Source organism: Lissotriton vulgaris, chromosome 4_1 (genome assembly GCF_964263255.1).
Source record: "Lissotriton vulgaris chromosome 4_1, aLisVul1.2, whole genome shotgun sequence".
Classification (NCBI taxonomy): domain Eukaryota; kingdom Metazoa; phylum Chordata; class Amphibia; order Caudata; family Salamandridae; genus Lissotriton; species Lissotriton vulgaris.
In genome coordinates this window covers 394,154,366-394,167,663 of record NC_141691.1, presented here as the reverse complement: position 1 = coordinate 394,167,663, position 13,298 = coordinate 394,154,366, and the positions used below count along the sequence as shown (strand labels likewise).

The following is a 13,298-nucleotide window of genomic DNA, read 5'->3' as shown; positions in this document are numbered from 1 at the left end:
GTAATAAGGTAACTCCAATGTAATCCTGTGGGATAGGTAGACTTTGCACTAGTAAAAAACAAATGTAATCGTGTTTTACTACCATAACATGTAAAACCTAAAAGTACATGTCCAACCTTTAAAATACACTGGCTGTCAAGGGCCTACCCTAAGATTGACTTATGTGTATTAAAAAGGAAGGTTTAGGCCTGGGAAAATGTTTATTTCGCCAGGTCAAAATGGGAGACACACAGGCACCAATGGCACGCCTGAGACATGTTTAAAGGGATACTTAAGTAGGTGGCACAACCACTGCTGCAGGCCAACTAGTAGCATTTAAGTCACATGCCCTGATTACATGTAGTATCACATTACTATGGACTTACAGGTACATTAAATGTGCAGATTTGGTGTAAGCCAATTTCTAGCATGTTTTAAAGGAGAGAGCACAAGCACTTTAGCATGGGTTAGCAGTGTACTAAGGATAACAAAAATAGGTTCAGAAAACAGGGTTTAAGAAACTGGGTTGTTGGTTGACTGGGGAGTGAGAACTGGCCAAGCAGCACCCACAAACTGTGTCAGGGTAAGGCACAAGCCAACCCCAAATTAACCTGAGCTCAACCCAGTGGTAGCTTGGCACAGAGCAGTCACCTTAGAGACAATGTGTAAAGTATTTGTACAACACTTCAAATGGTAACACAGTAAACACACACCACAAAAGAAGCCCACAACAGAGTTAGAAGACTAGAGAGTTTTTTAAATAAAAACAAGACCAAAATGACAAAAATCCAATCAGTAGAACCAGAGATACTGAAACTGAATGTTTTTAGAGTGCCAAAAGGTGTAAAGTACCAACTGTGGATATCTGGTCATGCCAGACCGAGACAAAGTCCCATGTTCAGAACGACCCTGATTGAGCGGGGGCTGGCTACATTGACACAGCTAGGCCCACTAAACAGAGTACCTTCAATCCAAGTCTGTGTAGCAATGTGTGGGTCCGCATCAAAGATGTATCATGCAGCTCAAGGGAATTGTTGGGTCCAACATGTGGCGAGGCTGCGATGAGGAGTCCGGCTTCGTCCTTGAGGCTACCACCACTGAGAGTTGTGAAGGCCTGTGCCTTAGGATGCGTCACACAGTGGCAGTTCTGTAGCTGTTGTGGGCTGTAGTGACAATGAATGTCTTTGGGACTGGTCCAATCCTCGCATTAGCTGATATGGATTGGTTCTTCTCTGGGTTGCGCCATGCAGAAGAGGAGATGTGTCGGTTCAGATGGGTCCAGAGAAGTTGACAACGCACCTTTAGCCCACTTCCAAGGACCCAGGACTGGGATGGGACTACTTGGCAGGGTAGGTGCAAGGTTGTTGGAAGCCTGATATGTCCCTGAGTCTTCAGATCAGGAGGCCAGCCATTTAGCACTTGGAGTCACTTTGAGTTCTTGCTTCAAGAGATGCCGGTCCAATCCGTCTCACCAAGGCAAGAGGACAGCATGCTGCAGGTCAGCACATAAAAGCAGGAGTCCAGCAGAGTGGCAGTCCTTTAGCATCACAGCAGTCCTTCTTCCTGACAGAGTATTCACATGTCCAGAAGTGTACTGCAGAGTTTGTGTCTGCGGTCCAATATGTATGCCCTGTTGTGCCTTTGGATTGGGGGAGAAGCTTCTGGGGTTTTCCATTTGATGTCCTCAGGCATCCTGCCTCCCCTGTCCTCGCTCCAGATTAGCTGCAGGGGGTTTGCTGTCCTTTCTGTGGAGGCAGGACATAGCCTATTCAGGGGTAAATAAGGCTGTGCTCAGCTCCTACTTCCCATACTGCCAGTGATGGCCCTCACATGCACACCTATGCTCCATATTGTGCGTGGCTGTTTAGTAGGAATACACAAAGCCCAACTGCCAGCTACACCCAGTCATGTGACCAGAGACAGGCTACAAGCACTAAATGGATAAAGCAGAAAAATGCCAAATCTCTATAAGTGATACTTTCAGAATGGTATTTTAAAACTGACTTAACCATAAGTTAGCATTTTAGATTTTGATTCCAGAGACAGCAAACCTGAACTGGTCATCTCTTCCCATTTGAAAATTACACTTGACATGTAATACAGTAATTCCAATGTTACTGTATGGGAGAGATAGGCCTTGCAGTAGAGAAGAACAAATGTAAGAGTTTTTCACTACCAGGACATGTGAAACTCAAAAGTTCATGTCCTACTTTTTATTAAATACATTGCACCCTGCCCTTTGTGATGTCCAGGGCACTTATATGTATTTAAAATGAAGGTTTGGGCCTGGTTGCTTAAGTGGGTGGCACAACCAGTGCTGCAGGCCTACTAGTAGCATTACATGTACAGGCCCTTTGTACTTGTAGTACCACTTTACTAGGGACCTATAAGTAAATTAAATATGCCGATTGGGGATAAGCCAATGTTACCATCTTTAGAGGAGAGAGCACAAGCACTGGTTAGCAGAGGAAAAGTGTGTAGAGTCGTAATGCTAGCAAAAACAATATCTGAAAAAATGGATGAGTAAGGCAAACCTCCCTACGGTTGACATGTCTCACATGGAGAGTGAAAGCAAGGTGTTCGGGTATGACCCTGCAGAAAGAGCCATGTTTAACACCCAGATAGATGCTAACTGATCTTGTTCACTTTCATTGAAAAGGAAAGTTAGAACTGGGAGTCTCTAGTTGGCTGAGGTAGGTACCTTAGTCCAAATAAGGACCCTTGGTTCTAGCCAGGGAAAGGAGGGGCACACTCTTAGATAACCCCTGCTCACCCCATGGTAGCTTGGCACGAGCAGCCAGGTTTATTTTCAAGGCAATGTGTAAAGTATTTGCAACTACACTCTCAGTAACACAGTGAGAACACCACAAATGGATACCACACTGGTTTAGGAAAATAGCAGTATCTTTATCAGGAAAATATATGATGAGACCAAAAGATAAAAAACATCCAGCATATGCATATTCGTAATATTTCACTGGGCCGCTTACTAGGCCAACAATCACTTGTAGTTCTGGCCGTATTAATGAGAAGTTCACGATGATCGAATGCAGTCCTAATGCAATGCTATACAGTTTGTAATGCAGTACGTAATGTATAAATAAGACAGTCCTTAATGCAAGTACTAATGCAGTTCTTAACGCCGGAATAATGCAATTCGTAATGCAAGTATAATGCAGTTCTTAATGCAAGAATAATGCAGTTCTTTTTTTTATAATTCTTTTCATTAAACTTTGCTCTTAGTACCAAGTCACAGTGGTCATTAATCAATAGACAAGTTGGAAAACTGCATCGTGGTGAAAAAGGAAAGATAGAACAACAGTACACAATTGGGTTAAACATGTACATGATTACTCCTCAGGTCCCCCACCCGCCTCCCTATATTTCCGCCATGGTCCCCAAATCTTTTTCCATTTTTCCTGCATCCCCTGCTCTTATAGATGCTCTTTGGCACCAATCTAGGTCCCTTCTCCACTGCTCCCAGGACGTGAGCCCCAGACCCTGGCTATGTTTCTTTTAGCCACCCGAGCTGCCAAGGCCAACCACAGTTCAACGTGTCTTGACCAATCTGTGTCTCCCTTATTCATCAACAAAAGCCACCTTGGCTCCTGTCGGACGGTGTCTCCCACATCTCTTGACATTGTGTCTGTAACTTTGGTCCAAAAAAGGACTAATGCCGGGCACTCCCACAGTATGTGGTAGAAGGTACCCTCCCCCTGGCAACCCCTCAAACAGAGGGCCGATGGACTTCTGCCCCATTCATATAAGTGTGTGCGGGGGTAGTATATATGGTGGAGTATTTTCAATTGAACCAATCGGAACCTAGGACGAATTGCTATCTCACGTGGGCTCTGTATAGCATCCTGCCAGTCATCATCTTCGAGGGCACCTATGTCTCGGGACCACGTCGCTCTTAGCTTCGCCAAGGGGTCCGGCATATTGTTTATGAGTTTAGGGTAGATGGTGGACATGGGCCTCTCTAATATAGGGTCTAATAATAGCCTATCCTCTAGAGGGGAATACTCCGGGATGGAGGAATCTCTATCCAGGTGGGAGCGGATGGCATGTGTAAGGCGCATGTAGTGAAAGTGTTGGGAATTGTGAAGGTCGTACTCCTTCTTAAATAATGCAGTTCGTAATGCAAGAATAAGGCAGTTCTTTTTGAAGCATAAGTCAGTTCGGAAGGCAAGGAATAATGCTATAAGGCAATCTGCAAGGTCAGCTCGGGCACCACTAGGCCCCAACTACAGAGACAATGGTCGTAAACTTGGGGTGGCCCCGGTACTGCTTGGCAGGTATGGGCCGCTAGAGGACTCAGCATGTCTAATGCGGTGCAGCGGGAGTGAGATTGAGCACTCCTGTACTCCTCCTGCACGTTTCCCCAGGCCACACAGGTTTGCAGCTCCCGACCGGAGTCCAAGCCTTACCTAGGGGGTACGCTGCCTCGCTCTCTCTCTCTCCCCACTCGTCGGACATCCTGCTCGGCTGTCCTGATAACTTTGCAGCTCCGTTGCTAGGCAACGCTGTAGCCGGACGGGTTATGGTGCTGGCTTTTTCCTTCATTGATGATCTAGGGCAGATTCCTCTTGGCAAACAATGATCACGATCCCTTTTACCTTGCATCTTCCTCAGTGGCGGCTGGTGACATTTGAAAGTGGTGAGGCGCAAATGTTTGGGACCTGTTGGTGAGCAAGCCTGATTGTCTCTCAGACACACACACACACAATTTGCCTAAAGTCCGAGCGCCTACAGGTCTGCAGAAGAAGCTGACACTACACTGCACTGAGTCAGCAGCCTGTGCACACCAGCCCTGGCAGTGAAGTGCACTCCTTTTCAGGATGTGCACATGCGATTAGACCAATTTCTGCCATTGAAAGTGCAAAACAGCCAAAGGATACTGCACTGGAAATCACCTCTTTCTGTTTTTTTACTTCTTTTTCCCTTCTCTTGCGAGCTGTCACCATGAGACAGAACCTGCATGTCTGCCACACCTGGATTTGATTTTTGGTGGATTTTGCGTTTTTTATGTGCAAGGTGGCTTCAACCCTAGGGCCAGAGAGCCGTTCCTCTCCCGTTCCTTGGGTGAGTTCCGTCGATCGCGGGCTAGATGCCGGTCTGGACTGAATGCAACTTTATTCGCGGAAACTGACGGCAGGATAGGACCCCAAGTAGTGTGGGGGTCTCCGTTTGTGGGATTGTGGGGCATGCACACCCACCAAGGTGGTGGCCGAAAAATGGAGCCCAGCCTTGGATTGTTAGCAGCAAGGAATCTGGCTTTGGCGTTACTCGGATTTGCCTTGCTCAGCTCAGACGCTCAAGTGCACAATAAGTCATATATATCCAATTTGAAATGTTTTTTTTTTTAATGTAAGAATGATGTTTGAATTCTGGTGGGCTTCTTTTTTCCAAAGTGGCCGGTTTGCAGTGTGGGGGCGGGAGCTTTTGTCACATTTTGCTTTCTATTGAACTTGGTATGTGTTGTAGGCTGCGGTATTAAAAAAAAAAAAGACGCTATGAGATGATAGCCCTGCGTGCTCTGTGGTTTGGTGGCGCATCCATACTGATGGATTTGTGTTGATTTTTGAAGGCACCGTAGGAGAGCACCCCTAACCCCCCTGAGATGAAAATGTGGATATTCAGTTGTTAACAAGATTAAAATGCACTTTTTTACAATGCCTGCTTTTTGCGGTGGCAGATGCAGAAATTAAAACTGTTTAACACTACATGCTAAGTTTAATAAACAGTGAAATTGTAATATATTTCAATAAGAACAGTGCACGATGAAGATGCGAAACATTTTAAAACAGTTTTCATCTAAAATTAACTGTTTCCAGTCGGAACTTTATAACAGAAAACTGTTCGATGCCGAGAGATCCCATCTGAGTTTGGGTTTCCCTGACATAGACTTTAAATTATAGGAGTCGCCAAGCTGTTTTCCCTGAACATTCCTCGGCGATTCCTCGACTTCTCATTATACTTCACTGCAGTAATAATATTAATGCTGTGTCCACTTATATTTTTCAATAAAAATTTATAAAATAAAAAAAATAATATTAATGCTGGCTCGGGTCTCCGAAACTTACCAAAGGCTTAGTTGACGGCTTCCCGCTTTTCTTTGAATCCTGACTGAGGATCCAGGATCCAGACTTCAGAATCCCGCCGTCGCTGGAGAATTCCGACATCATCAGAAGGCAGCAGGCAGCCTCCCTCCCCTCCACAGCAGCCAGCGCTGGGATTGGTTTGGCCAGCTGCCCTACTGACGTCATTTCTCTCTGTATGCTGCAGCACAGCAGCATACAGGGAGACGGGAAGAGTGGGAGGGGTTACTCGAGGGCAGGGGGGAGCGGCTTGCCTACTCTGTTAATACTGTCTGTTTGGGTAGCCTCTCAGGCTGCCCAAACATACAGTATTACCAACAGTGGGCAAGCCGCTCCCCCCTGCCCTCGAGTAACACCGCCCACACAGGAACTTCTAATTTCTCTCCGTGCGAGAAGGCAAGGCAGAAACAAATGGTAGTTATTATCATTGGTGATAATAACTACCTTTGTTTGCCTTCTCGCACAGCGAGAAAACAGGGGGGCGGCACCCAAACGCCCCCATGGACCAGCCGCCACTGATCTTCCTTAGCTTCAAGAAATCCTTTAGCATGTTGCGGCCCCGGACCGGCAGAGGCGATCCTTACTCACAGCCTCAGTTACGATGACGGTTCGAGCCAAAAACAGCAATGCAGCAGCGTGGACGATGTTTCACGGTCACAGGGCACCTGGAAAGCAGCACCACAGACCACACAGCAGTCTCAGACGTGCAAAAGCACACACACCAAGCTTCGCTGAGACATGGTTGGAAACTTTGATGTTCCTGAGTTTCCACAACAGGGGACAAGCTCTCCTCAGGCCCTTGGAGACAAGTTACTTCAGGACACATCACACAGCAAAGTCCTTTCAAGCAGGGGGACACAGCACACATCAAAGTCCCTTGTCCTCACCTTAGTCAAATCAGCAAACTGCAGGCCAGCCCCAGAACAAACAGCAAGGGCAGTCCTTCTATTCAGTCTCTTCAGCTGTTCTTCTTTGGCAGAGGTTCCTTTTGATCACGAAGTAGTTTCAATCCTTTTTCAATCTTGAGTTTAGTTTTGAGTTCAGGTGGTTTTAGCTCTCACATTTATACCCCTCAATGCTTTTGAAGTCTTTGTGTTCAGGGGGGCTCTGAGCCCGGTCCAAACCAGACCTGGGTGTCTTCTTGCCAGTACACATCTTCTTTCTTTGATAGTGAGGGTCTTGGCAGCCGACACTCCGCAGGAGGTGGAGCCATTCTTTTGTGACAGCAGCACAGTCCTCTTCGTATCAAAGGGGCTACTCCTTCCACCACATCAAATGCAGGCCAGCCTGTTGCTGTTCCGTCTCCTCCTCCCTGAGGTCAGGACACTCACCAGACCCTATCATATCCAAACCCAGACAGTAAATACACAACCAGGCAGAGGCATGCAGGATGATTAGGACAAGAAACCAGCCACTTCTAAAAGCGTGATTTCTAAACACACAATTCAAAACCATCTCCACAAAAAGATGTGTTATTAAAGTTCAGGCACACTAAACTCCATCTCTCCATCTTATGCCTATGGGAAGATATGCTGCAAACTTGTGACACAGCATTCCCCATTCTGTCCTATGGGCAAGATGGCCTTGCAATAGTGAAAAACGAATCTGGCAGTATTTCACTGTCAGGACATGGTACACACCTCAGTACATTTCCTGCCTTTCACATCCATTGCACCCTGCCCAGGGGGTACCTTGGGCCTACTATAGGGGTGTCTGAAAAAGTGAAGGGTACGGCCTGGCAAGTGAGTGCACTTGTCAGGACAACAAGGCAGTTAACAAACTGCGTGCAGGCACTGCAGGGCAGGCCTGAAATTTCTTTTTAGGGCTACTTGTGTGAGTGGCACAATTAGTGCTGCAGGCCTACTAGCAACATTTGCATTACCAGCCCTGGCACACATAGTGCACTTTACTAGTAAGACAAACACCAGCTAAGGACAACCAATTACCATAACACTTTATACATGGAGCACTTGCACTTTGACACTGATCAGCAGTGACAAAGTGCCCAAAGCATCTAAGTTGGCAATATAATGTCAGAAAAGGTCTAGGAGGAAGGCAAAACGTTTAAGGAACTTTAGTCAAAAAGGGCCAAGTTCAACACGGAACAACCATATGTAATGTTGCTAACTGACACAAGGCTGCATGAGAGCTCAATGCCGGGTGTTAATTTGGCTATTCCTTCTGGCTATTACATGACTAGGCACAATAAATTAGGCAGAAATTAAGGAGGGAGAGCCATAGCCTGCAATTCAGCATTAGGTTGTGTAATTTCTAAGCTCTCTGTACCTGACTGTGGAAGCATAATTATCCCTTTTAGGTGTTCTGACATGTTTGTATTTTTAGGCCCTCTCATTTACCGCCAGTTTTCTCCCATGTTTGCATTTTCAGGTCTCTCATTTACTGCCCTCCTGGGACCCTGACATAGCTCCTTCAAGCTTTAGTGGAAGTAATAACCACTCATGCCCTAACATTTTCCAATTTTACTCTTCTACGTAATTTGAATATCCACTTATACTGTGCTCACCAGCTTCTAACTTACTACATAATTTAGCCGTAATTCAACTGACAGAATTGGTGAAAAATTCCTAGCATCAGACAGGCCATCTTCTACCATCTGTGTTCTCTAGTGAACCTGAGATAACAGTTAATACGTCTTTCTCCATGACATACTCAGACCACTTTGTAGTCCAGATTCAGATATCTTTCCTTAATCACCTAGCCACTCTTTAACATGCCTGGCATGGGTAGGGTGGTCTTTTTCGATAAAACCATCCCGCTTTGCAATCGACTGTGTTTCGTGGTCAAAAGGCTGGCCCCATAGTTTGACTTCCAGCTTTAGGAGCCTAAAAGAAATGTAAAGGCATGAAAAGAAAATGGTCCATTAGAGTTAATGGGGTGACACTGTGTCCCTCAGAACCTGGGTGTTTATGATATAGAAAACAACTGGTTTTATTAGGTAATACAATTGCTGTGATCTGTGTATTCAATACAAAGGCAACAACGTATCACAATTTGTTCTCAACAAATGCAAAACAATCTTTAAAAAAATGCAAACCTATTTTTAGGAAATGAAACCTTATGATAGGAACACACCAGGAAAGGAAGATTTGCCAAAAACAGAGTTTTATTTAATACTAGCAGCCCGTCCCGACATTGTCCGGGTATGAAGAGTTGAGTGGGTGACAACTCGCGCTAGAGACGCTGCGCGTGTGGGAAAGTGCAGTCAGTTTCAAGGTTAGTGTGCCAGCAGGGCCGCTTAGTCGCGTCAGCCGCCGCTTGAGGCCGGCTCCAGCCCTGGTTGATGTTGGGCGCCGTGTGTAAATTCGTTTATGCAGAGAGTTGAGTGACAGCGCGCAGGAGACGCTGCAGTTATTGTCCCCGCAGGCACGCTCAGTGGCGTGTGCCCCTGCTTGAGGCCCGGCTCCAGCGACGACCGTATTACAATGCAAATTATGTGACCCTTGAAAGTTATTTCCCGGTATTATTATTTTTTTAGGACCCACATGACGTGAAGGCAGGAACGTAATGGCAATTTAGTAAAGCACCGACGGTATTCGGCCCAGTCTGTTTGACATGCACCCAGCTCAAGGCACACACTGCATTCGGCCCCAGTATGTGTGACACGCCCCCAGCACAATGTACAGGCCCACAAGTGAGTAGAGCGAACGGTTACTTACCACGCCTCCAGCTGAACACAGACGCCCATTGAACGCATATGCCCAGGTGCGCGATTGGCATCCTAAATTCGGAATGCGGCGCGATTGTTGGCGGCCGATTGTCGTGCCCATTGGCCACAGCCCTTGCTCCCGTGCAATTTCGTAATTGCCGCGCCCATTGTCGTTTGTCACAGCCCTTGCTCCTGTGCAATTGCGCAATTGGCGCACCTCCAGCTGAACTCAGACGCCCATTGAAGGCTTTTGCTCTCGTGCATTTCTGCTCCCATTGGCCACACACATGCCTCTTGTGCAATTGCCGCGCCCATTGTCGTTTGTCTTGCCCCTTGCTCCCACACAATTGCTCAATTGCTGAGCCATTGTCATTTGTCATGCCCCCAGCACACGCCCCCCGCCTTTGTCACGCCCCCAGCAGACGCCCCAGCCCAACGCACACGTTTAAAGAACGCTTTTTTTGTCATCATGCCGCGCCCTGCCCACACCCACGCCTACAAGGGACTACTTTACTGGCAAGGTTCTTTTGGCCATCTGTATAGCCTATGTCGTTCTGCTGTAACTGCCCTATCCAATGCTGTATTGGGTGTTGTGATTGGTGCTGTGGGTACTGAGATTACCCGCCTCAAAGGTTAGGGCTCTCTCTTTATAATATTAGTATGGATTTTGTTATTTACAAGGCAATTGAAAATGTCACAGACACAATTAAATTGTACATTGACGATACAAGAGTGACTATTGTAAAATGAGTGACATATGTGAAAAAGTGAAGTCAGTGGTGCACTATATACATGACATACATAAGTGACATAGATAAATTTGATTCAAAATGTATTTACTGTCCCTTGATTTTCAACATGAATACAAGACCCAATGATGATTTTGAGTTAGGGTCAAGGAGGCTGTATGGACATGTATGACAATAACCTCGAAGTTTCGACCCTGGAAACAGTGCAGAGTGATATGCGTCACAGCGGGTCTTCTTCAGTACTGTCAAAAGGCGGGGTAAACAGCCACATGAACAGATAATTCAAGATATGATATTCCTTGGTTCTGGACAGATAAACGCAGCCACCTGATTAAAGATATGGTGGGGGATCAAGGGTCTAGGGAAGAACCTGATTCAACCCTGTTAATCAATACTGGCAGATAATCTTCTATGGAAAGAAAAGAAGAGAGTGTTTCGAGGAGCATAAATCCTGCTGAAAGTCAGGATGTGGTGGGGATCCAATAATGGTATCCAGAAGTAAGGTAAACGATCAATTCAATTAACATTCACCATCCGGTAGGATTCTTATTGCAAAGAAAAATGCTTAGATTATTGAAGACCTCCACCAGCAGGTTGGAGTCTTAAATGAGAGCAGTGGCTCAAAGAATTTCCAATCAGACGGCAGACAAAGAGCAAGCTCTAAAGTGTCCGACCTCTTTTGGTGGCATGATTTACCAAGTATACTTGACATCATAAGACTTCAACAGGCTGGTGGAAGTGAACTGATTACCTTACCTCTGGATATCAATATTGGATCCCCACCACGTCCTTACTTTAAGCAGGATTTATGATCTCCGATCTGTAGTGGATTTTTCCATTAGGATCACTGCTTCCTTCTAACTCTATTGATTGAATTATTCCCTTCTCAGTGTAGTGGTTGCTAAGGCTTGGATGCATACACATTTTAAACCTTTAATAAAAAAAACTTTCTTTAGATCTCTGGCAACCGGAAAATTACAGACCTATATCATTTCTGCTCTTTTCTGGAAAGGTCTTAGAGAAACACATTAAAAAGCAATTGTCTGAATTTCTGAAGCAGAACAGTCTTCTTTACCCTCCCAGACAGGAGCCCACCCTGTCAGTGGCTCAGGACCTCAAACTAACACTAGATCAAGATGGAACTTGTTAGACCATAGCGCTGCTAATAAAACCGTATCCCATACGAATTTGTTTGCAAGGTTAAATAACTTTGGGGTGCCATGTGGCATGGAAGTGGTTATTTTAATCGTTTCAGAAGACCAGTTTTCAGCTCTAAGAAAATTCCATTGATTCTGATTAAGTGTGGGGTTCCTCAGGGATCTTCCCTGCGCCCCACCTTGCTCAATGCCAATGCCAAGCCTCTGCCAAGATAACAGTAGAACCTAGTGTCAATTTCTGCTCTTATTAAACTTTCCCTCTGAAGATCTTTTTTCTATGACGTACATTAAGTACAATATTACACATCAAGCAAATCAGAACAATGTGAGGTGCTTAGCAGACTAACACATTAAATAAAACAAAAGGGGAATCTGTTTTTAGAGCAGTTGTATAATTGTTTAGGCAAAAGATATTCCGCTAACACTGTATGCCTATCTGAAACATATATTGAGAACACAAGAAACTATTAAAAACATAAACCAGGTGTATGCATGCTATCAGTCGTCTACACAGGAATAGGCTGTAATAATGAATTTCTGACATGAAACACACATCTACTGATACCTTTCATTATTAGAAGACAACGGGTAAGAAAGATAAACAACAAAGAAGGGCTGGTTCTTCAATATCAGTAATTAGGACATTAGGACAATTTAAGCGAGGGCAAAGAGTTGATCTGGTAATACATAATTCATTATCTGTAGCTGGAATTAATATTGATTTTACCACAATGCCATCAAGTAACTAAAGAGGTTCTAAAGGCATCCAGTAGACAAGGGTTATCATAAAATTAATTCCTGAAACATCTGGTGTGAAAAAAGGCCTACCATCATAGCATCACATTATTTCCGTGACAGATTAGCAACCTTTATGAAAGTACAGGGAGCACTATGGGTTCTTACATTCTGAATGCTGGTCTTGGTTTCAAACTGCATAGGGCCTGGGCTCAGGTAACCCTAATTCTATTGAGAAATGACTGTAAAAAGTATTGTAGGCAGTCATTATACTGTTGCTAAAAAACAGTCAACGAGCATTTTACATGAACATTTAGAACTGATCTCATGTCTTTTTCTTACATAGAAAACAAATAATGAGAACAGTAGCAACAACATGAATTTTAATTAGATTCACCCAAAAAGAACGTCAATAGATTAGCTGCATGGTATATGTGTGCAAGAAAAACAACTGGTTTACTATCAGGCTTTTGAGGGGAAAATACACTTCTGCAATTTTCAACCTCATTCCAAGAGGTGTAATGAGACACTTTCTTAAGCATTTTAAAAGCACACAACTTAATTTTTTAGAACTTACATGGTATAGTGGGACCGTGTTGCTCTCAGCGAGAGAAAAATTTAAGACGTCTTGTTGCCCAGGATCCAGCCGCACATTGGACGTCAGCAGGGATGGGCTTATGGGGAAGTTGGGGCTTCCTGGGTTTTTGCCCTTTTTCCTTGACTTTCGACCCGTGTCCCGCTTATTGTCTTTCTGCGTCACTGGTTCTTCCTGAATCACCAGGATCTTGTCATCACTCAGATATCTCAAGAGCGAGTTCTCAGAGTCAGTTGTTGGAAGAAAAAGGAGAAAAAGACAAGAAAAAAAATGGATAAAACAAATGCTATCACATCCTTGACATATTCACTGAGGAAG

The 13,298-nt window shown here is 44.9% G+C and overlaps 1 protein-coding gene across 1 annotated transcript in view; it reads right to left on the bottom strand.

The window, feature by feature from the left end:
* Positions 1–13,298, bottom strand: part of LOC147718790 (connector enhancer of kinase suppressor of ras 2-like) — a 1,944,591-nt gene that overhangs the window by 692,819 nt on the left and 1,238,474 nt on the right. The window contains exon 14 of the mRNA XM_086967239.1: positions 12,963–13,202. Within this exon, the coding sequence (XP_086823365.1) occupies positions 12,963–13,202 (240 nt within the window). The remainder of the gene's footprint in view (positions 1–12,962; positions 13,203–13,298) is intronic.